Here is a 24,662-nt window from a genome sequence, read left to right as displayed (position 1 = left end):
GGTTTGGGTTTGAGCCCGGCGCTTACGGGCGGCTTGTTTTGTTCTCACTCTTCCCCCAACAAACTATCCTCGCTTTGTACATAGACTCAATACACGATCCCCCCGATATCGTCCGATGATGCTCGTCTCTCCATTTTCGGGTTTTCTCCTAGAGCGGGCGCATAATAGATTCCATCTTTGCTTACTTTCCCTTGAACTCCCAAGTTCCGTCGGATAGTATCCGCCGAGCATAGGTTAAACTGGACAAGTATAATGGAAGGAAAACCCTTCCGGGAAGGCCGTTTGGCTTCATGTACCGGGGTTTATTGATGCACCCGACGCATACAGGGTTAGGTAGGTATGAGGCAGTCCTGGCAGTCCTGGCAGCGAACTGTCGGCAGGTGGGGCGCCTAGGTAGGTACTCACTTCACCGTTCAGGTGGACATGGCGTGGGTGGTACTAAATCTCTCCCGAGAGCGTCTTCTCTCTACAGAGTAAATGGCATCAAGCCGAGAGAAACGAAGAGATCGATCCGCTCGGGTCTTCAATTAGTACGGACACTTGAAAAGGGAGGGGGGGGGGTGGGGGGCGAACTACACTCCAGTGGAGGAAGGAGACAGGACTCCAGATTTGGGGCTGAAGAAAGTAAATAGTTCGCTATTGTTTTGGTAATTTAAGCCTTTTGGGCCGTTGTGCTTAACTATTCTGCGCGCGTCCTCTCTTTTGACTTGGGCGAGGTGCTGCAGTTTATACCTACGCTCTGTACCTAATATCTGGAAAGAGCATACTAGATCTGGGGCCTGCTAGGCAGGATGTTTGGAAGATGAGTATGGGTTACCGTTACCAGGGAGCCACAGGGGTCAGGCTCGTCCTTCCCATACTGTCAACATCCGCATTCTTGCCAGGAGAAAGGGGCCGGTTTTCACACGTCCGTCGATAGCCGACGAGAGAGCTGTGCTCGTTGCTCAATCCCGGTCTGGATCCCTGTGGCTGGCCTGCGACTGGCCCTTAGGGACTACTTCCTTGTGGGTAGAATGGCAAGCTTCTTTGCGAAGTGGTGTTCTCCTGCATTCTTGGCTCCATTCCAACGGTGTGGAGAGAGAGCATAATACGCCAGTTTCGCATCAAAAAGAATGTGAATGTGGATACTGTGCTCCATATCTGGGCTGAAGTCTGAGCGGGAAGGGGTTCGGAACGATGCTGGGTGGTTGATTGCTTCCTTGGGGAGGGTGACTATGTATGATGTAGTTGGTTGTCCGTTGCCCAAAGCGCGTACTTTTGGTAAATAAACAGAGATATCGGGGACCGGCGAGCTGGCAGTTATGCTGCTCTATGAGGCAGGAGAGATGGAAGTGAGGGAATGACGAATTCCCGGCTTCTGGTTACACAGGCACTGTCTCATCGTTGGACCTCATCCTTAGCGCGTCTTCTGAGAAAGGGAGGAAGCTGTGATTATGTCGATAGCCATGGGACTGTAGCACCCACTAGATTATGTGGCCTCCCTTCCCGTTTTCCGAACTCGTGGAATGTTCAGCGTGAAGTTGCGCAGATGTGACGGCACAAGCCAGCACCATATCAGACCGGCCAATTGCTTATTTCCCACCTATCTTCCCAGTTGTCCGGTTTTCCTCCCCCCCGTCTTCCCCCTGTGTCTACCAGAACGAGATTATGGGTGATGCTCGGCGAGTTTCTGTCGGTGAACGGGAGAAGGCCAGGAGATATACGGCCTTGCCGGCGGTTTGGAAAGCAATGTTTTCTCGCCGTTTCCCTTTCATTTCAAAAGTCTTCCCCCTTTCGAGCACGACTAGTATGGTTTCCGATGTCCAAGAAAAGCCTGAATCGCATTCCCTGCGAAGTGTCACACCGGAAGAAGTCGAAACACCTGTCATCGAGAACCCTACGAGAAGATCGAGATATCAGCAATGGGCGGAGAACGTCAAGGGCCTCGAGACACGGGGTATTGAGCCCGTACCTCTCGAGGAACGGCAAAAGCCCAGCACCTCCGCATCGTTCAAAATCTTCATTACATGGTTCAGCATGGGAATGGCGCTCAATAACATCGTTGTCGGCACCCTCGGAACAGTTGTCATGCGTTTGAGTTTCCTGGATGCCGCACTTTGTGCAGTCTTCGGGAATCTCTTGGGATGTATGGCGATTGGATACATGTGTACCTGGGGCCCAAAAAGTGGGCATCGAACCCTTGTATGGTTGACCCATTCCGTAAAGTTGATTCGGCCCTATGCGCGATCCACATTGCTTCAGAACCGCATGCCAGCCGCAAGACAGATGGACTTACGATTCACGTTTCCCGATTAGATTGTGTCCAGGTACCTTGTGGGATTCAACCCGAGTAAGGTTTGCTGTTTCTTGAATGTGTTGACAAACTTGGGCTATGGAATGATGAGCTCGATGGTCGGAGGTCAGCTCCTTTCCAAACTGTCTGGGGGGGCAGTATCCGTGGTTGTTGGGATCATTATCGTAGCCCTCGTGAGTCTCGTGGTGGCTACATTTGGGATGCACATTTTCCAATACTATGAAAGGTACGGCATATGCTTTCCCGCGCCTCCACACGAGAATGTTGTCCTTTTCTAATAACCCAGTACGAGCAGATTCGCATGGTTCCCTCAGTTGATGGTCTTTACGATCCTGTTAGGATCTGCGGGTCCAGAGTTTGATTTCGATATGGTATCCATTGGGTCAACGGAGGAGGTCAACGCCAAAAGGTTGGCATTCTTCTCACTTTGTCTTTCTGGCGCCTTATCCTGGGTTCCGGGTGCTGCTGACTACCATGTTTATTACTCACCCAACAACGGGACCTGGAAGATATGGTCAACGACCACTTTAGGTGTTTGCCTAGCCATGGTCATTACATTGCTTCTTGGTGCCGGCCTTGGAACTGGCGTTGCCCACAATCCCAGCTGGGCCACCATATATGATGGCACTCCTGGTAGTCTGTTGATGGCCGGTTACGATCGACTTGGAGGGTTTGGCAGGTTCTGTGCGTTCATCAATGTGCTCACGATTGTTTCCAACAACGCTCCCGGGTCGTATTCAATGGCAATGAACTTTCAGATGCTTGGGGATTTTTGGTGCAAGGTGCCACGCCCTGTCTTCACGACCGTTAGCACTGTCATATACACGGCATGTGCGATTGGTGGCCGAGACTCACTCTACGAGGTCTTCAAGAACTTGGTGCCATTGATCGGCTATTGGATCATCATATGGTTCACAATCCTGGTGGAGTCAGACGTCCTTTTCAACAGAGGCGGAGAATACGACTGGACCGCATGGAACGACCCCGAGAATCTACCCGTGGGATATGCTGCTACCGCAGCTTTCCTCGTCGGATGGGCAGGAGCCATCGTTGGGATGGTATACATCTCCGGTTTCCATGTCCGTAGTGGCTCCGTGCTGACCATCTGTTTGATAGGACCAAGTATATTACACCGGGCCAATCGCAGAGGCTGTTGCTGGAGGGTGCGATCTGGGCATCTGGCTTGGATTCGGCTTTACTGTCCTCGCATTTCCACCGCTGAGAAAGCTCGAGTTACGTGTGGTCGGTCGTTGAGTTTGATGGGAAGAGATGAGTCTTGCACAACTTCGATGTTTCGAGGAGAGATTCTTATGTGGAGGGAGTTCTAGGTTCAGAGAATAAGAGCCGTGGCCGGGATATTTTGTAAATAACTTGAGCAATATTTCTTCATTGTGTTGAGAGGTAGGCATAATGAAGCCCCATTACCTCTGATCGCGGCATCTCGGCGCCGAGCAGCCATGACGGGCCGGACCGTGCATCGGCCGCGTCTGGCGGTCTTCCACTGGGGGTGGCGCGGGAGAATCTAAGATACGGAGGAGCGAACTAAACACCAGTAGAACGAGGGATACCACTGTGATTTGCGGAACGACGGCCTCGCCCTGGCGGTCTTGAAGCGTGTGAGGTTCGTTTCTGGGAACGATCTCGAAGTCTGCCCATCATAACGACGAATAAAAGTCGGATTCACTCAAATCGGACGGATTGAGAGTGAGGAGAGGCCGGGGGAAGCCGAGGTTAGCGGCGGGAAGACGGAGGGAGGGGGGAGTCAAGTGCTGACTCGAGCTGCTTCCTCGACCGAACCTTGGAAGGGTCAGCTGGGAGAAGTGGGGAACTGAAACTGGGGAGGCCAACCCACTGCCCTGGCCTGGTCCCATTTGGATCCTTCGACTTGATATAAGCGGCCATCCCAGATCTTGAGCAACATTCCAGTAATTTATTTTCTATTTCATCCGGATCTGTGTGGTTTCTTTTCAAATAGCTGTTAGCCTTTGTTTGCACCATCCCCTAGCCGCAAAGATGGCCACCTCCCCGGCAGCACTCTCTAAAACAATAACCACCATCCTCAAGGATGCCTCGCCGCAACAGCTTCTCAGATACGTCATTCCCTTTGTCGCCGCATACCCCATTTTGGTTTCCCTCCTTCGCTTTCGGCGTGTCAAACAATTCAACAAGAAATACAACTACCCGACGCGAGAATCCTATGCTCGAATGACCGACGAGGATGCCTTCCAAATCCAAAAGAATATAGCGCAGTTGGAGTTTCCCTTCTTCTTTACCAAAGCCCTACAATTTGCGCTTTTTAGGGTAAGCTTCATCTTTCTAGGGACCGATTTAACAAACTACTAACACAAGCTGCCTAGACATATGGCATCCCCAGCATCTCCAAAGTCCTGACCAAAACTCGCCAATTCTCGAAACCGGGAACGTCCCTGAAGCGCTACTCAGACACGAGTGTCCTGGTACAGGAGTTTGTCGGGCAGGCCCCGTCAGCAGCACGCGGCCAGGCTGCCCTTGCGCGGACGCGTTTCCTCCATAGCGGTTATCGAAGCGCAGGCACGATTCGCGAGGAGGACATGCTATATACCCTTGGGTTGTTTGCCGTGCAACCAGTCAGGTTCATAAACAAATATGAATGGAGGGAACTGACGGAGCTGGAGAAATGTGCTATCGGTACTTTCTGGAAGAGCCTAGGTGAGGGCTTGGAAATTAGCTATGATCCGCTTCCTTCTGGAAAGACCGGGTTCCGCGATGGGCTCCATTGGCTGGAGGAGATCATGGCGTGGAGCGATGCCTATGAAGAAAAGTGCATGGTTCCGGATGCCAATAACCGGGAGGTTGCCGACCAGACTACCGCTGTGCTGGTTTACCTGGTTCCACGGCCGTTCCAGCATGTTGGGTTGAAGTTTGTGTCATTCATGATGGACGACCGCCTGCGCAAAGCCATGTTGTAAGTACAGGCTGTTCGCCTGGCCACAAGTCCAAGAAGCTTGTGATTCTTCTCTGCATTATGCTGACATCTAGGCAGATACGATGTGCCACCGGCATCATATGCTAGATTCTTCTCGTTCATTTTGTCTGCTCGCCGATTCGCCATGCGCTATCTTGCCTTACCCCGCCCATATATCTTGCGTCACACGACCTTTACCGAACACCAGACAGAAAACGAGCAGATTTTCATGACTCAATGGGATGGCGCGCCTTACTATGTCAAGCCCACTATTTGGAACCGCTGGGGTCCCGCAGCTTGGTACACATGGGCACTCGGTCGCCCACTACCAGGGGACGAGGGCGACAAATATTATCCGAATGGCTACCGCATTGCTGAAGTCGGGCCCAAGCATTTCGAGGGTAAAGGCAGACAATTCCAAAAGGATGCGGTCGACCACCTGAGGATCTCCCGGACAGGCGGGTGTCCGTTTGCTTAAAAACAACTCTCACATCTTGACTCCGTTATTTAGCCTGTTATATACTCTGGTTCCCTCTTTATTTCTTTCTTTTCTTTTCTTTTCTTTTTTTTTTAGCTATATAGCCTTGGCTATGATTTAATATATTATGTGCACAAGATGAGTGAAGACATTTATGAAGGCACTTGAAATCTTATCCTTCTCGCCTCACAGTAAGGTGGCCTGGGGGCCGGGGAAAGTTGTAGATTTCCCAAATAGGAATCAAGCTTCGGCAGCTTAGGAAGCTTACGTAACTGTGGCATCAGACTCTCCCCGCACAGATCGTAACCACCTTCATCCTTTTGCAACTTTAAAGCTTCCCTCCTCAAACCCCTGGGTTGACTTCAGTCTTCGACAGTTACCTTAGTTCTCATCGACATGGCGCTTCAAGATCCCAACAATGACGCGACCGATTCCCCACCACCCTTCAGCAACTTCCCTCAGGACCCTTCCGAATTTGACAGCGACCCACGAGTCTCCTTCTCCAAGCTGGACAACAAATTTATCTTAGAGACGGAGGATGGACAGGAATATAGCTACGACACCATACTAAGGCGATGGATTCCGACGGTGTGTGCGCGCTTTCTCTTCAGCTGATTACCTACCCAGCTGCTGAAAATCCCTGCCTGTTACCCCCTCTGTTGTTCCTGTTCTATTATTGCTTTCCGCGATGAAATTCGCCGCAAAAAGAGTCGATGGGCCCACCTCAGTTGCAATGAACTCGAAAGGCTAAGTCTGCATGGATTTTGGGTGGTTCGTGAAACTGATTGCTGGTCGGCGCCGCTTTTGCGCCAGTGGCTGTCCTCCAGGTCGATGAAGACTTGCTACAGCAACAGCAAGAAGCCTACAGAGTCCATGGGGCGGATGAGAACGAGCAGCCCGCCGCGCAACAGTCTAGGAAGAAGCGCAAGCAAGGGAATGGAGAAGCGGTGAGTCTATATTCCGCTGTTGGAGATGCGGAGCTAATTCGGGACAATTAATTAGGGCGACGCGCAAAAGCCGAAGAAGCAGCGCGTGAATACGGCAGTATTCGTTACGTCCATTCCTCTTGACGCTGAGTTCGATGAGATCCAGAACATCTTTTCGAGGTGTGGAGTCATCGCCGAAGAGATCGATAGCGGGCGGCCGCGTATCAAAATGTACACAGATAATGACGGAAAATTCAAGGGCGAAGCTCTCGTTGTCTACTTCCGGCCGGAGTCGGTCAATCTAGCGATTCAGATGCTGGACGATTCAGATTTTAGGCTGGGTGAAACAGGGCCGCAGGGCCCTATGCGGGTCCAGGCTGCAGACTTCTCCTTCAAGAGCCAGCAAGAGGCGCCAACGAAAACTAGCATGAGAGACAAGAAGAAGATTATTAAGAGGACTCAGAAGCTCAACAGGTCAGCAACATTTCACTCGCTTCTTTGACCGTTACTGATCAAGGCAGCAAACTCACGGATTGGGATGACGATGAGCCGGCTGCGTTGGTGGATACGAACTCGAAGTTCGAGAAAGTGGTCACCCTCAAACATATGTTCACGCTTAAGGAGCTAGATGTATGTTTGGACCCCTCAACATCGCTGCTTTTGCTTCGCTCGGCTTACGTATTACAGGATGATCCAGCAGCCATCCTTGACATCAAAGAAGATATCCGCGATGAATGCTCCAAGTTAGGAGAGGTTACGAACGTCGTCCTATATGACAAGGAGCCGGAGGGCGTAGTCAGCGTCCGGTTCTCGGACCCTGAGGCGGCGCGAAATTGCGTAAAGGTAGGTGCCTGCTTGAAGGGGAAAGGAATTATGACTCAATGATACTGACATGCTCTCTAGCTTATGAACGGCCGCTTCTTTGGTGGGACTGCCGTGGTTGCGTACATTTCAGACGGGAGCGAGCGCTTCCGTAAGAGCAACGAAAAGCGGGCAGCCCTTGAGGACTTGGCCGAGAAGGGTTTTGATGCTGAGGACGAGGATGAGCAGCACCGACTAGACGAGTTTGGCACATGGTTGGAGAGCTCACATGCTGTAGAGAATACGGCGAAGTGATGAAATTCTCGTCTTCCCATCCTCCTGTACACTAGCTATTGTCCTTGTGCATTTCGGTACATCCTAATGATACCTTGGATCTGAGACTTGGTCGGTCTTTCCGTGTCATACGTTCTTTGACACAGAAAATCCGCAGCGCGACTTGGAACAAACTCACCGTCCTCATGATCTAACCCCGCTGGTCCAAGATAGACCAGATTATTGCAAAGCTCGCCGGGCCGTCAACCAGCTCAACAATCTCCTGAGAGCATAACGTAAGGGGCAACGATCCATTGGAAGCCTATTTCCCATCCAGAACTGTTGGGAAACCGGTTCTCCACTCGTGATGTCGCTCAAGGCCAGGTTGTCCTGAACAGAGCAGGCATAGATTGAGCTCTCGCGCGAGAATTCACATGTGAAAACCGCACAACGAACGCATCCTTCTCAGGCCTCTTTTGATGGGGTGCCTACCCTATAGGGCTAAGGCTCTCAATCTAGGAACGGAATTGCAGTTCGTCAGACCACTAATACTCCAGGCACGTTGTGCCTAGAAGCTTCTTGTTTCAATGGATTTTGGTTGTTCAGGCTGGATTTACATGTGAATGGGTGTCGATCATGACATGAACGTTCTGGCGGGGCTAGGCTTTGGATAGCAAAATATGCGATTTCACATGGGAATATCGCACTGAACTAACCATGAAGGAAGCAAATAGGTACCTGTATTTTCTAAACACGGAGTATGAATAATTTTATGCTGAGATTGTTCACGGAGATGGAGCTCGTGATTGTCGTGTTGGGGTATTTAAGTAGCTGGAAGGAGGGAATTGGGGATGGTTGGAGATAAGTCTCATCTACTTCTGCTTCTACTACTTCATTCTGGAATACATTGAGTCAAATTGCACTTCAATTGCTTTACACCAGATCCCGAAAGCATACGAAATGGGCGAGTTCAAGGCTCCAGAGGACACGATACCGGCGGCCTCAATTGGGGACTTGAAGATTCGAAACACACTGCCGTCCATGGAAGACTTGAACGGATCTTGGGTTCTTGTATGTATATCCCTAGTACCTTCGTGCCTATCTGGCCCCTACTATACCATACTATACATCATCCCAACGCGGAGTCATCTCTTGGAGAAAGTAGACACTAACCTATCCACCAGGAAAAGCATCTCTCCTCAAACATCGCCCACATTCTCAAGCTGGTACTTCATTCGACCCTCCCCATTCAATCCAGTTTCCTTACGTTATCCTTCTATTGAAATCACCAACTCACCACCCTTCTTCCCATCTATACAGCAAAAGATCCCCTTCCTCCTTCGCCACGCAATAACATCCTCCCCAATCCACCTCTCCTTAACGCACTACACAAGCACAGACGCTGGTGGCCAGAAACACGTCCATTTCGATCTCGTACAGCGCTCATCGCCGTCCCTGAACCTCGGTGTTATCGAGGATAAGAGGGTGCTAGACTGGGTGGAGCGGGAGCACGAGGATTTCGTCTTTGGGAAAGTTCTCACGAGGAGTCGGTCTGTTCGTGGTGGTGCGGTTGACGGCCTTATTAGGCCTGATATCCAACTGAATGTCCATGTTGAAGGGGCGAAGGAGGTATTGAGGTTCTTGAGAGGAGAGGTTGATGTTGACGGGGCTCGGTGCGAGGGGTTTTTGGTTGAGGATTTGGATGGCGAGGATGCCTCTGATTCTGCGTCTCGTGAAGATGGGATTGACCTTGGTGGCGGACGGGGTTTGTGGGTGCATACGCTAGAGTGTAGTGAGAAGGCGGCGTGGAGTGCGGAAACGGTACGTATTTCTCATTTTCTTGGTTTTCTGGTGTTATATACGGGTGCTGACGGTGACGCTGACTTGCAGATCTGGGGATTTGAGATGGTGAATGGGGAGAGATACCTTACTAGTCGCGTTGTTGCCGTCGATGGGAAAGGGAACTATCAGCTGGGAAGGTGTGTTTTTCGCTTCCTGAACAGGGAGGCTTGAGGTTAGCCAATAAATGGGATGGCTTAGATGCGATTGCTTGTTTTCAGGTTATACTTGGTACCTAATAGATTTTTGAGCTTTCGACGTGAGCCATGCCTCGTAGAAGCGTTCTACCGACGGTCTTTACTCGGATATTCACAAAGAAAGCTCTCTTGTCTTGATGTCGAAATTCAAGAGATTCCAACATTCGTGGATGTGTTCTAGACCTGAAGCCCAACCATTAGGCTGTGTCCTTGTGATCTTGTGAGAGATGTGTTCAGAGGGTCCAACAGATGGGTGCGTACACATACCTCCCAAATCATGAGGGTCCGCTTTTCTCTCGGGTTTCTCAGCGTTCAACAAGATGAGCTGCTTCTTGAATTTTGATTCTTTTCAGACGCTATGAATATTTTCGACTGCATCATTATTGCCACAGCGTTTTCCGGACCAAGATTAGCCTCCCTGAAGTCAGATGGTACTAGTATTATCGAGCCTATCCAGAGCCGCACGACGCGAGAGATAGACGGTTTGGATAGTTGAGACAGATTACGAGTAACAGAAGACGAGCCATATTTGAAGCATACTAAGTGTTATTTGTTCGGATGAACTTGGAGGAACCGAGTCCACAGTGAACCAAGGAAGCATGTGCACACACCCTGGTCTTGTCCTTTGTTTAGGGACTGATGGTGACCGCGTAGACGTACTTCCTTTTAGGTAGCGTCATCGAAGAACCAAGTATAAGCTCTGTAATGACATTCAGCGGTTCTGAGAAGACATTCCCAGCCGACCTAATGAGAGCCGCTCGACCATAAAATCGCGCTGCCTTCAACAAACTTATCCATTCTTGGTGGGCCTGAGGCTACTTGCAGAAAGTGCGCATAATTTTGAGAAGTTAAATGCTCTCTTTGAGAAGTATTTGCCGGGAGATATGACGGTAATTAATAAAAAGTGAAGTCATCTCAGTCTGAGGTATGAGTTGTGCTGCTCAAAGTGGCTTGATACAAGTCGATGTTAGTCCGAAGCCCCATTTTTGGGACCTTTTTTCGGCACAAAGGTTGCGGGGATCTTCCACCGGCAACCAGATAGCTTTACCAACACCCGGAAAGGGATAAGCTCAGTCTGCCACGGCCATCCAACAGAGACCCATGGAAATGATTCCAAGCCCGCCCCTTGTGGTTCGCGTGAAAATGTTGGTTTATGGTTCGTTCCTGGTGATCACGTGCCAGGACCTGGCGCTAGACCCGAACAGGCGGCCCCTTTTGTTGTTGTTGATCTTTTCTGCTTTGCCTCTCTTAGCGTTTCGCTGGCTCGCCTCACCGCTCAAACCTCCCAATCCCCGACCCAACTTTCCTCCTCTCCTGATCTCGCTCCTCCCATCCCGTTCTCTTCTCTGATTCTCGCTCTTCCCCAGTCTTCTCTCCTCCACATTCAATTCTCATTGCAGGTTCTGCAAACATCCTCTTTTTAATCCTTCATCACTCCTAACTCCCTTCACAATGCGTGAGATCGTATGTTGACACCTCCCACTTTGACGCGTCCAGAGGGGTTCCTTTCCCCAGCAGGGGGTAACTGGGACCCCACCAGTTCTACATGTCACGGACCAACATGCTAACCATCTGTCTTCCTTCCTCACAGGTTCACCTTCAGACCGGCCAGTGTGTAAGTAAAAGCATATTGGAGGACTGGTTACTTGGAAGAAGAAAAGTATACTAACCTTGGTGTTGGTGGGGAATAGGGTAACCAAATTGGTGCCGCTTTCTGGTACGTCGACAATTCCCATCCAATCCAATTGTTTGCTTCTTCGTGATCCATCGGCTGACCCGTCTATAGGCAGACCATCTCTGGTGAGCACGGCCTCGATGGCTCTGGTGTGTGAGTACAACCTATGTCGCGCCGAACAACATGTGATGGAAGAGAACCCTGATGGAAGAAAAGTTACAATGGCTCCTCCGACCTCCAGCTCGAGCGTATGAACGTCTACTTCAACGAGGTCAGTATTCTAGCAATATAGAAACGACGATTTAGTGATGTGCCTAACATCGTCTAGGCCAGCGGCAACAAGTACGTTCCCCGTGCCGTCCTCGTTGATCTTGAGCCTGGTACCATGGATGCCGTCCGTGCCGGTCCATTCGGCCAGCTTTTCCGCCCCGACAACTTCGTCTTCGGCCAGTCCGGTGCTGGTAACAACTGGGCCAAGGGTCACTACACTGAGGGTGCTGAACTCGTTGACAACGTTGTGGATGTCGTCCGCCGTGAGGCAGAGGCTTGCGACTGCCTCCAGGGTTTCCAGATCACCCACTCCCTCGGTGGTGGTACCGGTGCTGGTATGGGTACTCTCCTCATCTCAAAGATCCGCGAGGAGTTCCCCGACCGCATGATGGCTACTTTCTCCGTCGTTCCCTCCCCCAAGGTCTCCGACACCGTTGTTGAGCCTTACAACGCCACCCTTTCCGTTCACCAGCTTGTTGAGCACTCCGACGAGACCTTCTGTATTGACAACGAGGTGCGTCCCGCAACTGGGGGATAGTATAATGGTGTTGACATGTCTAGGCTCTCTACGACATTTGCATGCGTACGCTCAAGCTTTCCAATCCCTCCTACGGTGACCTCAACCACCTCGTCTCTGCCGTCATGTCCGGTGTCACCACCTGTCTTCGTTTCCCTGGTCAGCTGAACTCTGACCTGCGCAAACTGGCCGTCAACATGGTCCCCTTCCCTCGTCTTCACTTCTTCATGGTCGGCTTCTCTCCTCTGACTAGCCGTGGCGCCTACTCCTTCCGTGCTGTCTCCGTCCCTGAATTGACCCAGCAGATGTTCGACCCCAAGAATATGATGGCTGCTTCCGACTTCCGCAACGGCCGTTACCTCACCTGCTCCGCCATCTTGTACGTAGTCCTTCACCCACATAAGGGTCTCCTTGCTAACATTTTGCAGCCGTGGTCGTGTCTCCATGAAGGAAGTTGAGGACCAGATGCGCAATATCCAGAGCAAGAACCAGTCCTACTTTGTCGAGTGGATCCCCAACAACATCCAGACTGCTCTTTGCTCCATTCCTCCCCGTGGCCTCAAGATGTCCTCCACCTTTATTGGAAACTCAACCTCCATCCAGGAGCTCTTCAAGCGTGTCGGTGACCAGTTCACTGCTATGTTCCGTCGCAAGGCTTTCTTGCATTGGTACACTGGTGAGGGTATGGATGAGATGGAGTTCACTGAGGCTGAGAGCAACATGAACGATCTCGTCTCTGAGTACCAGCAGTACCAGGACGCCTCCATCTCCGAAGGCGAGGAGGAATAGTAAGTACTCCTGACCATTTTCTCTTATGCATGAGCTAATTTGTCTCTAGCGGTGTCGAGGAGGAGGTTCTTGAGGGCGAGGAGTAAATTTCTAGCCAATAGTGATGAATTGAGACCCGCTCACAGTAATACCCTGATTAGCCCTCACGGCCATGTAGATGGGCCCGTATGGTGTTTGTCAGTCAATTGTTTTGGTTTGAGCGCTCTTAATTTTCTCTGTTTCTAATTTCTTTTGGCCCAGAAGGCCCGGAAACTATTGAATGAATAACTAGCACATACCTAGTCTAAAAGCAATTCCGCTGTGCAAGTGTGACCCTCGTTCCTTCAGTCTCGTCCTCCGATTGTAGCATGTCCCAGCCACTCTCACATCCCGTACAGCCTGAACTCTTTGAACACTTAAGCGTCCCACGTCGGCTCCCGCAAAAGACCGCAAATATGCAGAACGCTTTTCTGCGTCCTTAATCTCCGGCGCACCGAGTATAGAACTCGTAATCTAAACTCACTCTCCAGAACAAAATCCAAATCCGTCGATTTCAAGGTTTCTAATTCATAATTGCGATCTCATCGGAGAGAAAAAAGGAAGAAACAAGGAAGAAAGGAATAACATGTGGACATGAGATCAATATTGACGTCAAACATGAAGGTGACAAAGGCAAAGAAAGGGTATCCAGGCGGTTGAAGAGACAACGAGCGATGCAGAAATGATGGCGCCAGGTGGTTTAGCCTGACGATAATTTGTCATTCGGAGAAGGAGGGTGGGAATGAGAGATAGAGTGGGCGGGCGAGTGGGGTGGTAGATAGGCGGGTATCAAGAATTATAGTAGATTTAAGTAGGTGTAAAGAGAGATCAGAAGAAAGGAGGGAAAGAAGTTTCCGTCCATGTGAAATATGTACAAACCAGGAGAGCACAGACAGCACAGCGCAACCCTGCAACGCGAGAGTTATATAAGAGAACCGATCGTATCATCACTAGGAAGAGATAAGGAGCTAAAGATAGATAGAACGAGGCCGAGCCGACACAGTTCTATCTGTCTGTCTGGCGCATCCATCTTAATCTCACACCTCGGAGGGGAGGAGGTTCGTTAATTACTTATGCCTTGGCTTCGATAGGGGCCTCGGAGGTTCCGGGAGGGGAAGCGCTGCGCTTGGATGCACCGTCGATTTGCTCAGTGGTGCTGTTGATGACATCGCGGGTGAGTTCGACGTAGTCGTACTGTGAAAGACGGTGTTAGCCCTACGCTTTGAGGAGGATGAGTGGGGGAGGGGGAGGCAGAACGACATACAGCGAACTCGCCAATCTCGGCGTCATCGATACCGAGGATTTCGTCCTCCTCCGAGGCACGCAGGCTGAGGCCGGGGATCATGTTGATTATGAAGAGGATAATGCAGCTTCCGAAGAAGGAGTAGGCCATTCCGCTAACGGAATCAGCCAGTTGGTAACCGAGTTGGATGTAGTTCTGGTTGATCCAGCCGCCGTCGATTTCGGTGGCGCCGTCAAGGTGGGCAATGTAGTCACTATGGAAGCTAAATTAGGCTCTATTTGGCAGACGGCGAGGGTTTGAGGGGCTTACGCTGCGAAGAGGCCAGTCAGGAGATTGCCGACAAGACCGCCAATACCGTGAACAGCGAAGATATCGAGGGCGTCGTCAACATGGATGAGATACTTGAGCTTAGTCGCATAGTTGCAAGATGCAGCACCAACAACACCGAAGACAAAAGCAGCCCACGGCGGCACAAATCCCGAGCCAGGTGTGATGGCAACCAGACCGGAAATCACACCGGAGCAGAAGCCAACAGTCGACCATTTCCTCTCCAGGCGGTAGTCCAGCAAGCACCAGGTAACGCCGCCAACAGAGGCAGCCAAGTTGGTGACAACAGCAGCCATCACGGCACGTAGGTTGGCGCTCAGAGCAGAGCCGGCATTAAAACCAAACCAACCGACCCAGAGGAAAACGGTACCGATAACGACGTGCGTAACATTATGGGGGCGGTAGTTGAGCTCATGAGTTCCGTGACCACGACGCTTTCCGAGCATCAAAGAGTATGCCAGAGCAGTCGCACCCGAGACAATGTGAACGGGTGTACCCCCAGCAAAGTCCAAGCCTCCTAGGTTGAAGACCCAACCAGAGGCGTTCCACGTCCAGCAGGCGACAGGGTCGTAGATGATTGTACTCCAGACGAAGACGAAGATCATGCAGGGAAGCATGCGGCCGCGTTCGGCAACCGCACCGACAGCGAGGGCAACCCTATTCAGTCGTTAGTTCACTGTCTATCCCAGGTTGTCTCAATGGAACTCACGTAATCGCAGCAAACATGCCCTGGAAAACAGCAAACAGAAGATCTGGGACCTTGCTGGACCCCACTGACGGAGCCGCAAGAACACCCTTGAATCCAAGGTTGTCTAGATTGCCAATGTATTTTCCAGCTCCGTGAGAGAAGGCCAGGGAATAACCCCAGAAGAACCACTGGAATGAGACCACGCCCACGGACATGATTGACAGCCAGATCAGGGAGAGTGCGGACTTTCGACGAGCAAGACCAGAATAGAAGAAGCTATGTAGAGAGGAAAATTGTCAGCGACAAGAATAGCTTATAAGTTTGATTGTTCTTTTCATACCCTACACCGGGAATCATCAGAAGGACGAGAGCCGTCGAGGTAATAATCCAGGCGATATCACCCGACTTGCGACATTGTTAGCTGAAGATCCTGGGCCCTGGCCCACGGAGCACGCAGATAAAACTCACGCTGTAGTAAATGTTAAGATCATCATTGAGGGAGTCTCCGCCGTTCGCGCCCGTCCCGTTGTAGGGAACAGGATATTCAGCCATTGTAAATATGCAGTGGTGAAGGTATCGTCACCGGGTTACCGTCGAGAAAGGAATGAAAAGAAGGTATCCTGCTGGATCCTACTGGTATTCGGCCGGTCCCGTGGTTGCTGGAGGAAGAGGGAGGAGGCCGAGTCGGGACTCAGGAGATAGGGTTGATATAAATCAATAGACGACGGAAAGCCCCCGTCAAGCGCCAGATCTCGGTTCGGGCGGACTTGGAAAAAGTAAAAGAGGGAGAAAAAAGCAGAAAGGTTCTGCGGGAGACTTAAAGAAGATAAATAGCAATAGTCGACATTATAGTCTGGCAGCCAGACAGTGGTTCTGGTACCAGTCAGATTGTCAGCAGTGCCATGGGCAAGGAACGACCCCATCTCCCTGCAGAGAGAGACAGGCTCGCGGCCTCTGGAATGAATCGATTTGACCCAAGTGATCCACCAACAGACGATAGGCGCAGCGCCGCAGCTCCACCCACGATCGTATCGTGCGGGATGAGCTTTCTTGGTTGAGGCGTGTGTGAGCCAAGCCTCTTGGAGCAGTGTCATTGCACGAGTCAACGTCGTGATTGCTTCTAGTCTGTTCCAACGCTGGAGTCATCGGATCCAGGACTCCATCTTCTGAGCCAACGAGAGATAAAACTCCTTATCACAGAGAACCCTCCCGATCTCGACGAAGTAACTCATGGGGAGGAGAGTACTGTTGATGATTGGATATGAGGGGATCTTCCACCGGCAACCCAAAACATCGGGAGGGCAGAGTGGACAATGGGGTTGGAGAAGGCGCGCTCAGAGAAGAGAATAATGATGCACGAGATAAGTTGAGATTACGGTTTCATTGACTGATCGGCGCAAATAATGAAAATGGGGCGGTAAATCAACAGAGGATAACGCGGTTCACAGAAGGCGAGCCAGAGGAGAGGATCTTGTTGATGCATTTTGGGAGCCTGAGGCGCCTGCCTTTGACCCGAACAGGAATGGTGGACGGCCGCTAAACCAATCTAAGCCTGATAGGGTGCCCTGATTGGTCAATGATCTCGCGTCAGGACTGGCTGGAGATATGAGCAATGATAACGCCTGTCTCGGCATCATCCGTGGCGCTGCCTTCATTCAACTGTGCCATTCGTGCCGATCGAGCAGGTTGAGTTGAAATGTGGCCATGCAGGTACTTCGCGTCGAGAACGTTCTTTGGCAACCACGCCAACTCGTGGAGATGACAAAGGTCGAGGAGGGAGGTAACAGTATGCAAACAGACAAGTCACCTGCCAGGAATCTTGCAGCTCACTTCAAGAATGATTTTCAGGAGCCTCAGTTCAATGAATTCAGTCAATAATGCAAGAATGCGCCCTGTTTATTGAGGTCGACAAGCCTCGTCCAATCAGGACTTGTCGGTCTCCTCTTATCAGTCCATTTCGCCCACAAGTCGTTGCAAAGCCCCCATGCCCTCTTTATTGATAGACAAGCCCTTGGCTCTTGATGCCAAGGCCACATCCCTTTCTGATGCTGGAATCACCTGCTCAGCTCTGGTGTGTTTCCGTGGGCTCAATTGCCTTCCGCGTTCAGAGTCTTGACGGCCGTGATGATCTTTCTTGGACAGTGACGAAGGTATCCTTCCAAGGTTGGTTCGGACAATGTTACTTGAGACTCCTCAGAACCAACGTCCCCCCTCGACTTTGGTCTGATATGATGGAACCGTTCCGGAGAAGTGCGACAGGCCGCGACTTCCTTCCGAGAGGCGTCAAGCCCCGAAGCATGCAAATACGGATCCGGGAGAGACCGGGCGTCCGGGAGGACTGTTTTTTGACCACGAACCCCGCATCGATCAAGCCTGCGCGAACCCCTGTTCCCATGATCAGAGACTTGAAGAGCTGAGTGAAAGGAAAGTTTCGTGATCCACGTCGGCCAACATCGTTCATGATCCCAACAGCTGTAGCCAAGACCGTGGATGCACATCCCGTCTCGGCGCCCCTTGGGTGCTCGTGCTTCCGCGCCTTGGCTGAGGAAGGCGGCCCAGGCCTGGGGCAGAGATAAACACGAGCGCCTCTATTGGCCAACACGTTACGGCTCTCTTCAAAACCACAGACCATTTCTAGTGAGTCTCTGCTCCATTTACTCACACGAGAGATGCGTGGGACAAGCCCAGCATACTTCAGCAAACAGCAACTTTTCGGGACCAGCCCTTGAAATACGACTCCCATTCCTTATTCCCGAATGACAAGAGCACCAGACCCATGGTTACGGTGGGTAGTCTCTCGACCCCTTCAGCTAAGAAACAGAGGCACGCGTGACCTCATGATCATATACATTCTCCTTGGCTTTCAACGACGGGCTCATCCCCTCAATGTCAGGGGTCGACTGGGAGTGAGATGCAGACGCGTGATACATCCCACCCCTCTCGATCTCGGCCAGAGTCTGACCTTTGGTTTCTGGGATCATCAAAGTCACCAGAGCGGTGAGGAGCATGATACCTGAGAATAAGCCCAGTATTCCACCCAGACCAATCGCTTCCTCGACCGTTCCGAATGCAAAAGCTGTGAGGATAGCACCACACTTTCCTGCAGCAGCAGAGATACCGTGAGCAGTGCCACGAACGCGCGTGGGAAATACTTCTGCTGGAATTAAAAAAGTAGTAACGTTAGGACCAGCACATATGACGAATTGCGAGATAGCAAATATCACCATCATGCCTGCTGTCGATGTGTGCGCGCTAGGTGCACTTATACCGGCCCAAATGGCGTAGAGGATGCAGGTAATGGTCGAACTATAGAATTGTTGACGGACCCGTCCTATACGGTCTGGCAGGAAAATTCCCACATAGAATCCGGGGAGATAGCCCTGCCGATATCTAGTCAGTATATCGAACGGACGGTCAACCGTTTGGTGGATAGACAGCATACCGCAGCTTGCACAATCAGATTGCCCACGGCCATCTTCCAAAGCTTTTCCCAAGGGGTTGCCCCTGTGGAGTAACCGATTCTTGACAAAATTATGCTCTGATTGAGGTTGAGTCCATAATAGGCGATGTCACTAAATTGTTAGCTTGATCTGGCGGCGGGTCAGGCATTTTACTCACAAAAGGAACCAGGCCGCACTTGTAGCAAACAAAACTCTAGCATGCCTCCATTCCTTAAAGTAGTCATGAAAGTCCGCCCACTGCTCTTTCAAGCCGCGTTTCCGCCCCGCGCCTTGATCTGCAACATCTTTGGTAAAGTCAATGACGGAACTCCAAGTGTGCGCCTGATGCACCTACAGTGTTGATATGGGCTGGTCTCTCCAATGGTCAACCGAGCATAAAGCGTTAAGGCAGCGGGAACAATACCAATCCCTAACTGAAGGCGCCACACCCATTGCAGCCGATCAAGTTTAGAAGTTATTGCTCCTTGGAATGCCCTAAGCAAGACAAGAAAAACAATACTGGCAGAGAAATTTCCCAGCCCAATATTCGAGAAGACTGTGAGGACCTGGACGGCACGAGACCCTAGCGGCGCTTTTTCCGCGGATAGAGAGGATGACAGCGGGTAGTCTAGACCGATCAGTTTTCCTGCTCTTAACTCACCGCGAGTAAGGGCAAAAAAAATCTTACCTGCTCCGGTACCTACTCCAGTTACGACACGCCAGACGGCTACCCAAGCCGTGACAGCACTGGGGGACATATTCTTCCAAGGCATTAGGATCACCAGGAGCGTCCCAAAGATGGTGATCAGCAACTCCCTCCCATATATGGTGTGCCGGCCCCAGGCGTCTCCGAGCACTCCAAAAGCAAGCTGTCCGACAACCATGCCCAGGCTCAAGCCGCCTTTCATGATATCACTGTCCACGGCAGGCACCGACCCTTCATTGCCTTGAAAATAAAGGTAGCCTAGGATCGGTACCACTGCACAGACCATAAGCCTTCGTCAGTGTGTTTGGGTATTGGAGTGTTCCGACGTACCTAGGCCGATGGTCAAGTTAAGATATCCGTCCGCAAAGAACCCAACGCCTGCGGTTGCCAGGAAGCGGAGCTTGGATCCAAGAGACGCCATATTGGAAGAGTTGTTAGATCCCGGTCAAATTCACCCATGAGAGCTGTTCTCTGCTTGCCACATCATTTTTGGAATCACCGGCCAGCCGGGAATATATATACTTGTTGTAGTAACAATCCATTCTGGTTTCAATCGAGAGTCAATGTCGCTCTGCATCTTCTCCTGTCGGCACGAAGTGCCGTGAAATGTATCCATCAGACTTCTTGCTTCGAAACCGCCCAGAGCAGATACCTTGATAAACGGGTCAATGGGCAGGCTCCTTGAGTCCACGAGGCCCTCCAACTGAAGCTGGGGAGCTGGGCCAAACAAGCGGCGGAAGGCGGTCAACAAAGAGGAACCAGCCAGACTCGCACGTGCCTGGACTAGTCTGGAGTCTTTTGGAGTCTCGTCGGGGGGAAGTGCGAGGCCGCGTCCCACTTCGTTCTTAGCTTGCGCTAAGAGGAGAGCCAAGATGTCGTTTTCCTGTCGTGCTTGACGGCCTGCTTCTTCTCTTCGATCATCGTGCATTCAAAAGTCCGGACTTCGGCGTGAAGTCCTCTAAAATTCTGCTCCAGTGTGGCATCGACTCTGGAGCGACTCGAGCATGAGCTGTCTGGTTCTCTCTGAGTCAGATCATATGGATGGTACCCTATTGGCCTTTCGCGGTCGTCGTTGAAATGCTGTAAAGGTTCCTGTCTCTGTCCCGGTTGTCTCACAGCCTTGTCGAGTTTCGATACACGATGGACTTGGCTCAGACCCTTCCATCACCTCCCGCCGTGAGTGCGTTGCGGGAGTCTTTCGGGGACCGGAAGCCGCCTGATATCACCCGCAAAATCACAGCCTGTGTGGCCTGCAGAAAGCAGAAAGTATGTCATGTGTATGGCTTCTGTACATCCACATGCAGCTAATACAAGAACAAGGTCAAATGCCATATGCGTGATGGCCAAACCCCGTGTACTCGCTGTCGCAAAAGGGGACTTTCCTGCACGGTGAACCGGAGTCTACAGATGATTCTGGAAGATGATGCAACGTAAACAATAGACTGTAGAGCCCCTGCTGTCCCTTGCTGATTGGTCTTAGATGGAAAAACTCCGTCGTTCAGAAGCTTCGGTGGCTGGAAAACACGATAGCCAAGATCGCAACGAAAGTTGATATCCCGGGCTTCCAACCGTCAGCCGATGATCATGCTGTTTCGGCTGCCCCTTCTCTTTCTCCGGAATACCGGCTAGCTTCAGTGCGGAGTGCTAGGGGCGCTTCCCCTGATGAACCAGAGCAAGTGCAAACCTGGGAAGTCGTCATGGACCCTCTAGGTGGTCCTGCTTCTATTCCCGCCGCATGCGTGTCAGAAATTCGCAGCACGCGTGCATCTATCCAGTTGGCGTCAAAGGGTCGGCATGACCTAATCTCAATAGGCGTGCTCTCCCTGCCACAGGCCCTCGCGTTGTTTGACATATATTATCTTCGGCTGGATCATTTTCTCTACCGGATTCTCGGAGATCACACCAGCCTTGACTCGATACGGAAGACTTCCCCGCTACTGACCGCTGCTGTATGCACCGTAGGAGCCCTGCATTCGCGGCCATTGGGGCATCTGTACGAGGCCTGTGAAAGGGAATATAGGAACGTCGCCGCAGCGTTGGCATTCTCTCCCGTTCATGACGATGATGTCCGGGGCTTATGTATAGGCGCGTTTTGGCTGCATGAGTTATCATGGGCTTTGATAGGAACGGGTATGTTGACCTGAGGTTTTACGGGCAAAACAAGCTGACAGGGCTAGCTGTGCGGATTTCGTCAGACCTCAAGTTGCACTATGGGATCTATAAGGCCTTGCATGGCGACCGTACTGGCTACTTACAAGCTAGGCTGTACTATTTGGTTTACGTGTGTGACCACCACTTCTCAATTGCCTATGGTCGGCCTCCCATGTCCCGAGAGGGTCTAATTATCGACTCCGCTAGCCGATTTCTTGAAATCGAATATGCGACTGAGGATGACGCGAGGTTAGTAAGCCAGGTCAAGGTATGGTCGGCGCTTAGCCAGGCGTTCGATACATTCGGAGTGGATGTCGATTCGCCCGTACCTCCACAGAAGCTACCTCAGTTTCGCCGGCACCTCATTGCCTTGGATACCTGGTACGCAGACTGGAACGAAACCTTCTCTTTGAACCAGAATGTGGGGAACTATCCTCAGAAAGGCGTAGGATTTCACTTCCACTTCGCGAAGCTCTACCTCTGCTCGCATGCCTTTCGCGGGTTGTCCGCTCAGGGCAATCCCTCGTGCTTGGCTCCTGAAATAGAGGAGATTGCCAACGCAGGAGTACTCTCAGCAATGTCTATTCTCAAGGTGATAATTTCGGATGAAGAATTTCGCTCGTTCCTGAACGGCCTTCCGTTATACTTCTTCACGATGCTCGCCTTCTCCGTCGTGTTCTTGCTCAAGGTAGCGACGAAATACCCAAGTACAATCCGAATAGACACAGGAAAAATACTGTCTCTTGCGACCCAGACGGTTGCTGTTCTGCAAGAAATTACACAGACAATGCATCGGCAGCATATTCTTGTGGTGATTGCCAAGGGGCTAGCAAAGCTACTGCACAAATGTCAGGAACCCATGCCTATGTGCGAAGTTGTTCATCCGTCTCCGGACGTTGAGCAACCATCCCAAGCAGACCTGGCATGGATGGAAAACATGACGAACTTTGATTTTCTATCCAACTTGCCTGATCTAGATGACTGGCTATTTCAATATGGTACGGCGGCAGAGCCTGCAGGACCCCCTGTGATATCCCACCAATAGATCAATTAGGCAGGCCAATTGAGAGCTAGATCAAAGATATCGTAGTTTCTCCAGCTCCTCGCGTCAGCGATCTTGAGATCGATCACTGGCCGAGACAGAATCACTGGGACGTCTTGTTCGCTGCGGCCTCCATGTGAGCGGAGTGGGTGATCCCTCACTTGGGAGAGGTCATGCTTCGCTTTGCTGCTTCCGATCACGGTGTTTGGGGTCGAGATAACCACAATATCTGCCTCCCGGTCAAAAGGCGTTTCGTATTCCCTCGCTGCGTCTTCTCTGCTGAGCGCACTCTCGACTTCTGGCTGTGACTGGCAGGCTTGAATTATCGACTCCAGCTGCGTTATATCTTTGAGATAGACGCGCACAAACGAGCCCAAAGCTCCATGGTGTCGCACAAACGGATCGGTGATGGGGCATATCACCCGTGTAGCGTTACTACCGAACCTATCATTCAACACATCCTCGAGGAATAGCACATTTGGCTCTCCATCAGCCGTCGATTTAGCGCCCATTCCATGGTCCCCAGTCACTCCGACTGTGGCCCCGAGGTTTATCATCTGTGCCAGCCGCTCATCGATTGCGTGCATGAACTCGTCCACTTCCTTATCGCCGGGGGCATGCTTGTGTTGAATATAGTCCGAGAGCGTTAAATAGAAGAAGTCCGACCTGCCCTCTTGAAGCAATTTGACTCCCACATCCAAAACGAACAGCGACAAGTCACCAGAATATTGGCTTGGTGCAGAGCGCCCTAGCCACTTCTCCACGTCGGTGATTCCATTTTCCTCCAAGGTACAATCTGCAGCACGCTCAGCAGAGAAGCAGATTGCGGGACTTTGTAGGCCGTGTGCGAGGATCTTTCGCAGCTTATCTTTCGCCGTGATTGCTGCCACGCGCACGCCTCGCTCAGACATCTTCTGGAGTAGAGTAGATCCACGTAGGAGGGAGTCGTCCGTGATCATCTTTTCAGACCCAGTGGCCCGATCTAGGAAGAAATTTCCTGCAATTCCATGGATGGATGGCGGGGCCCCGGTTATGATGGAGACATTGTTAGGGTTTGTGAAAGACGGCATGCAGCTTTTGGCGGTAGCGTGGAAGCCCCTCTCGACTAGAGATTTGAAAGTTGGAAGAAGGCCACGTTCAAGGCCGGACACAAGGTATTCGGGATCGAAGCCGTCAATGCAGACAACGATTGTTGGTGTAGTGGGGAGACGGTACTCTCTCGAGTGCAGGGTGAAGGTGGTCCGTGATTCTGGTCTGTTAGTTACGAAAAACCTTCGAGAGCAGTTCTCTTGAGCATACCGAGGAGACATTCATATGCCAACTGTTCGTAATCTTCCAACGGTGGAACCACGATACCAGGCACTTTCGCCTGGTCGTCCCATCGCCTCACAGCCAGTTTTGCTTCCAGCCAAGGGTCAACCTGGGCTTCCATAACCTGTTCCCGAGTGAACTCCCCTCCCTAACCCCCCTCGTTAGTAACGCAGACACATAGTTGGCGGAGCGAGATGGTAGATAACTCAGCTACCTGATAAACCAACGTCCTCTTACTCGTCTCACTCAACCCCTCCCAATACTCCGCATCCGTAGCAACAAGATACCTCTTCGCCATAACATGCGCGCCCACTAGCGCACATACCCTCTCACTGAACCCAATCTCGCAGAGATATTTCTCCCCCAAAACCTCATGGCTCTCCCGTCCTATATACTTCCCATCGGACGAGGTCATAGCTGCCATCTTCTCCGCCGCGGGGATAAACCGTCCCACATCATGCAGGAGCGCGGCAAGGACGACCTCCTTGTCGTCTCCATACTCGGAGGATTGACGCGCAAGGTGCGCGCATTGTAAAGAGTGTTCGAGCTGGGTTATGCGCTCGCCAAGGTAATCGGCTTGGCCCTGGGCGCGGAGGAAGCCGAAGAGGGTGGTTATTGTTTCGCGGGTGTGCGATTGGGCAGAGGGGAGCATTTTGTCTTCGGTTTTACGGTGGTACGAATTTTTACAGTGAGAGGATTGGAATGTCCTTCGGGGCCGTAGCTGAATAGTATTT

General features: G+C 51.5%; 9 protein-coding genes across 9 annotated transcripts; 5 read left to right on the top strand and 4 right to left on the bottom strand.

Moving 5' to 3' along the window:
- Nucleotides 1-1,647: 1,647 nt before the first annotated feature.
- BJX67DRAFT_369462 (uncharacterized protein) lies at nt 1,648-3,547 on the top strand (the record flags this gene model as incomplete). Its single annotated transcript, XM_071030764.1, has 5 exons — nt 1,648-1,863; nt 1,921-2,181; nt 2,296-2,519; nt 2,589-3,351; nt 3,410-3,547. 5 exons carry the CDS (start codon nt 1,648-1,650, stop codon nt 3,545-3,547), a joined length of 1,602 nt encoding a protein of 533 aa, XP_070890989.1.
- A 648-nt stretch (nt 3,548-4,195) lies between these two features.
- On the top strand, nt 4,196-5,885 carry BJX67DRAFT_341256 (uncharacterized protein). Its single transcript, XM_071027874.1, has 3 exons — nt 4,196-4,594; nt 4,651-5,237; nt 5,316-5,885. The coding sequence occupies exons 1-3, from the start codon at nt 4,307-4,309 to the stop codon at nt 5,713-5,715; spliced, it is 1,275 nt and encodes a 424-aa protein (XP_070890988.1). The 5' UTR covers nt 4,196-4,306; the 3' UTR covers nt 5,716-5,885.
- Nucleotides 5,886-6,041: 156 nt separating this feature from the next.
- Nucleotides 6,042-7,565, top strand: BJX67DRAFT_341253 (U2 snRNP complex subunit CUS2). The gene is made up of 5 exons (XM_071027873.1): nt 6,042-6,303; nt 6,543-6,662; nt 6,718-7,115; nt 7,163-7,271; nt 7,329-7,565. Exons 1-5 carry the CDS (start codon nt 6,112-6,114, stop codon nt 7,524-7,526), a joined length of 1,017 nt encoding a protein of 338 aa, XP_070890987.1. The 5' UTR covers nt 6,042-6,111; the 3' UTR covers nt 7,527-7,565.
- A 3,387-nt stretch (nt 7,566-10,952) lies between these two features.
- Nucleotides 10,953-13,307, top strand: BJX67DRAFT_341243 (beta-tubulin). Its single transcript, XM_071027872.1, has 8 exons — nt 10,953-11,215; nt 11,343-11,366; nt 11,443-11,468; nt 11,538-11,579; nt 11,643-11,697; nt 11,755-12,210; nt 12,258-12,592; nt 12,642-13,307. Exons 1-8 carry the CDS (start codon nt 11,204-11,206, stop codon nt 13,000-13,002), a joined length of 1,311 nt encoding a protein of 436 aa, XP_070890986.1. The 5' UTR covers nt 10,953-11,203; the 3' UTR covers nt 13,003-13,307.
- A 68-nt stretch (nt 13,308-13,375) lies between these two features.
- BJX67DRAFT_96056 (ammonium permease MEP2) lies at nt 13,376-15,999 on the bottom strand. The gene is made up of 6 exons (XM_071035668.1): nt 15,747-15,999; nt 15,619-15,683; nt 15,300-15,554; nt 14,573-15,247; nt 14,285-14,516; nt 13,376-14,214 (listed from the first exon to the last, which is right to left on the bottom strand). The coding sequence occupies exons 1-6, from the start codon at nt 15,828-15,830 to the stop codon at nt 14,092-14,094; spliced, it is 1,434 nt and encodes a 477-aa protein (XP_070890985.1). The 5' UTR covers nt 15,831-15,999; the 3' UTR covers nt 13,376-14,091.
- Nucleotides 15,562-16,546, bottom strand: BJX67DRAFT_96069 (uncharacterized protein). The gene has a single exon (XM_071035669.1). It carries the CDS (start codon nt 16,370-16,372, stop codon nt 15,866-15,868), a length of 507 nt encoding a protein of 168 aa, XP_070890984.1. The 5' UTR covers nt 16,373-16,546; the 3' UTR covers nt 15,562-15,865.
- A 1,386-nt stretch (nt 16,547-17,932) lies between these two features.
- BJX67DRAFT_96052 (major facilitator superfamily domain-containing protein) lies at nt 17,933-19,942 on the bottom strand. The gene is made up of 6 exons (XM_071035667.1): nt 19,755-19,942; nt 19,407-19,697; nt 19,074-19,346; nt 18,897-19,023; nt 18,721-18,850; nt 17,933-18,658 (listed from the first exon to the last, which is right to left on the bottom strand). The coding sequence occupies exons 1-6, from the start codon at nt 19,843-19,845 to the stop codon at nt 18,089-18,091; spliced, it is 1,482 nt and encodes a 493-aa protein (XP_070890983.1). The 5' UTR covers nt 19,846-19,942; the 3' UTR covers nt 17,933-18,088.
- Nucleotides 19,943-20,458: 516 nt separating this feature from the next.
- Nucleotides 20,459-22,823, top strand: BJX67DRAFT_95961 (uncharacterized protein). Its single transcript, XM_071035666.1, has 4 exons — nt 20,459-20,690; nt 20,745-20,854; nt 20,905-21,554; nt 21,602-22,823. The coding sequence occupies exons 1-4, from the start codon at nt 20,565-20,567 to the stop codon at nt 22,618-22,620; spliced, it is 1,905 nt and encodes a 634-aa protein (XP_070890982.1). The 5' UTR covers nt 20,459-20,564; the 3' UTR covers nt 22,621-22,823.
- Nucleotides 22,626-24,580, bottom strand: BJX67DRAFT_388050 (alkaline-phosphatase-like protein; the record flags this gene model as incomplete). The annotated part of the gene is made up of 3 exons (XM_071034323.1): nt 22,626-23,866; nt 23,917-24,076; nt 24,143-24,580. The coding sequence occupies 3 exons, from the start codon at nt 24,578-24,580 to the stop codon at nt 22,626-22,628; spliced, it is 1,839 nt and encodes a 612-aa protein (XP_070890981.1).
- Nucleotides 24,581-24,662: the final 82 nt, after the last annotated feature.

The sequence above is a fragment of the Aspergillus lucknowensis genome, assembly GCF_044049455.1.
Source record: "Aspergillus lucknowensis strain CBS 449.75 chromosome Unknown BJX67scaffold_2, whole genome shotgun sequence".
NCBI classification, from domain to species: domain Eukaryota; kingdom Fungi; phylum Ascomycota; class Eurotiomycetes; order Eurotiales; family Aspergillaceae; genus Aspergillus; species Aspergillus lucknowensis.
This window is presented reverse-complemented; position numbering and strand designations above follow the sequence as displayed.

What these genes read in the sequence shown, in the direction of transcription:
- BJX67DRAFT_341256 (XM_071027874.1), top strand. Translation starts at nt 4,307, where the DNA reads ATGGCCACCTCCCCGGCAGCACTCTCTAAAACAATAACCACCATCCTC. An exon ending in TACAATTTGCGCTTTTTAGG is followed by an intron (nt 4,595 to 4,650) that starts GTAAGCTTCATC and finishes CAAGCTGCCTAG; the next exon opens with ACATATGGCATCCCCAGCAT. An exon ending in CGCCTGCGCAAAGCCATGTT is followed by an intron (nt 5,238 to 5,315) that starts GTAAGTACAGGC and finishes ACATCTAGGCAG; the next exon opens with ATACGATGTGCCACCGGCAT.
- BJX67DRAFT_341253 (XM_071027873.1), top strand. Translation starts at nt 6,112, where the DNA reads ATGGCGCTTCAAGATCCCAACAATGACGCGACCGATTCCCCACCACCC. An exon ending in AGCAAGGGAATGGAGAAGCG is followed by an intron (nt 6,663 to 6,717) that starts GTGAGTCTATAT and finishes ACAATTAATTAG; the next exon opens with GGCGACGCGCAAAAGCCGAA. An exon ending in AGGACTCAGAAGCTCAACAG is followed by an intron (nt 7,116 to 7,162) that starts GTCAGCAACATT and finishes TGATCAAGGCAG; the next exon opens with CAAACTCACGGATTGGGATG.
- BJX67DRAFT_341243 (XM_071027872.1), top strand. An exon ending in GGCCTCGATGGCTCTGGTGT is followed by an intron (nt 11,580 to 11,642) that starts GTGAGTACAACC and finishes ATGGAAGAAAAG; the next exon opens with TTACAATGGCTCCTCCGACC. An exon ending in TGAACGTCTACTTCAACGAG is followed by an intron (nt 11,698 to 11,754) that starts GTCAGTATTCTA and finishes AACATCGTCTAG; the next exon opens with GCCAGCGGCAACAAGTACGT.
- BJX67DRAFT_96056 (XM_071035668.1), bottom strand. Translation starts at nt 15,830, where the DNA reads ATGGCTGAATATCCTGTTCCCTACAACGGGACGGGCGCGAACGGCGGA. An exon ending in ATCTTAACATTTACTACAGC is followed by an intron (nt 15,684 to 15,746) that starts GTGAGTTTTATC and finishes CAATGTCGCAAG; the next exon opens with TCGGGTGATATCGCCTGGAT. An exon ending in GGCATGTTTGCTGCGATTAC is followed by an intron (nt 15,248 to 15,299) that starts GTGAGTTCCATT and finishes ACGACTGAATAG; the next exon opens with GGTTGCCCTCGCTGTCGGTG.
- BJX67DRAFT_96069 (XM_071035669.1), bottom strand. Translation starts at nt 16,372, where the DNA reads ATGACACTGCTCCAAGAGGCTTGGCTCACACACGCCTCAACCAAGAAA.
- BJX67DRAFT_96052 (XM_071035667.1), bottom strand. Translation starts at nt 19,845, where the DNA reads ATGGCGTCTCTTGGATCCAAGCTCCGCTTCCTGGCAACCGCAGGCGTT. An exon ending in TAACTTGACCATCGGCCTAG is followed by an intron (nt 19,698 to 19,754) that starts GTACGTCGGAAC and finishes TGGTCTGTGCAG; the next exon opens with TGGTACCGATCCTAGGCTAC. An exon ending in GACCAGCCCATATCAACACT is followed by an intron (nt 19,024 to 19,073) that starts GTAGGTGCATCA and finishes ACTTTACCAAAG; the next exon opens with ATGTTGCAGATCAAGGCGCG.
- BJX67DRAFT_95961 (XM_071035666.1), top strand. Translation starts at nt 20,565, where the DNA reads ATGGACTTGGCTCAGACCCTTCCATCACCTCCCGCCGTGAGTGCGTTG. An exon ending in TGGCCTGCAGAAAGCAGAAA is followed by an intron (nt 20,691 to 20,744) that starts GTATGTCATGTG and finishes TACAAGAACAAG; the next exon opens with GTCAAATGCCATATGCGTGA. An exon ending in ATGGGCTTTGATAGGAACGG is followed by an intron (nt 21,555 to 21,601) that starts GTATGTTGACCT and finishes TGACAGGGCTAG; the next exon opens with CTGTGCGGATTTCGTCAGAC.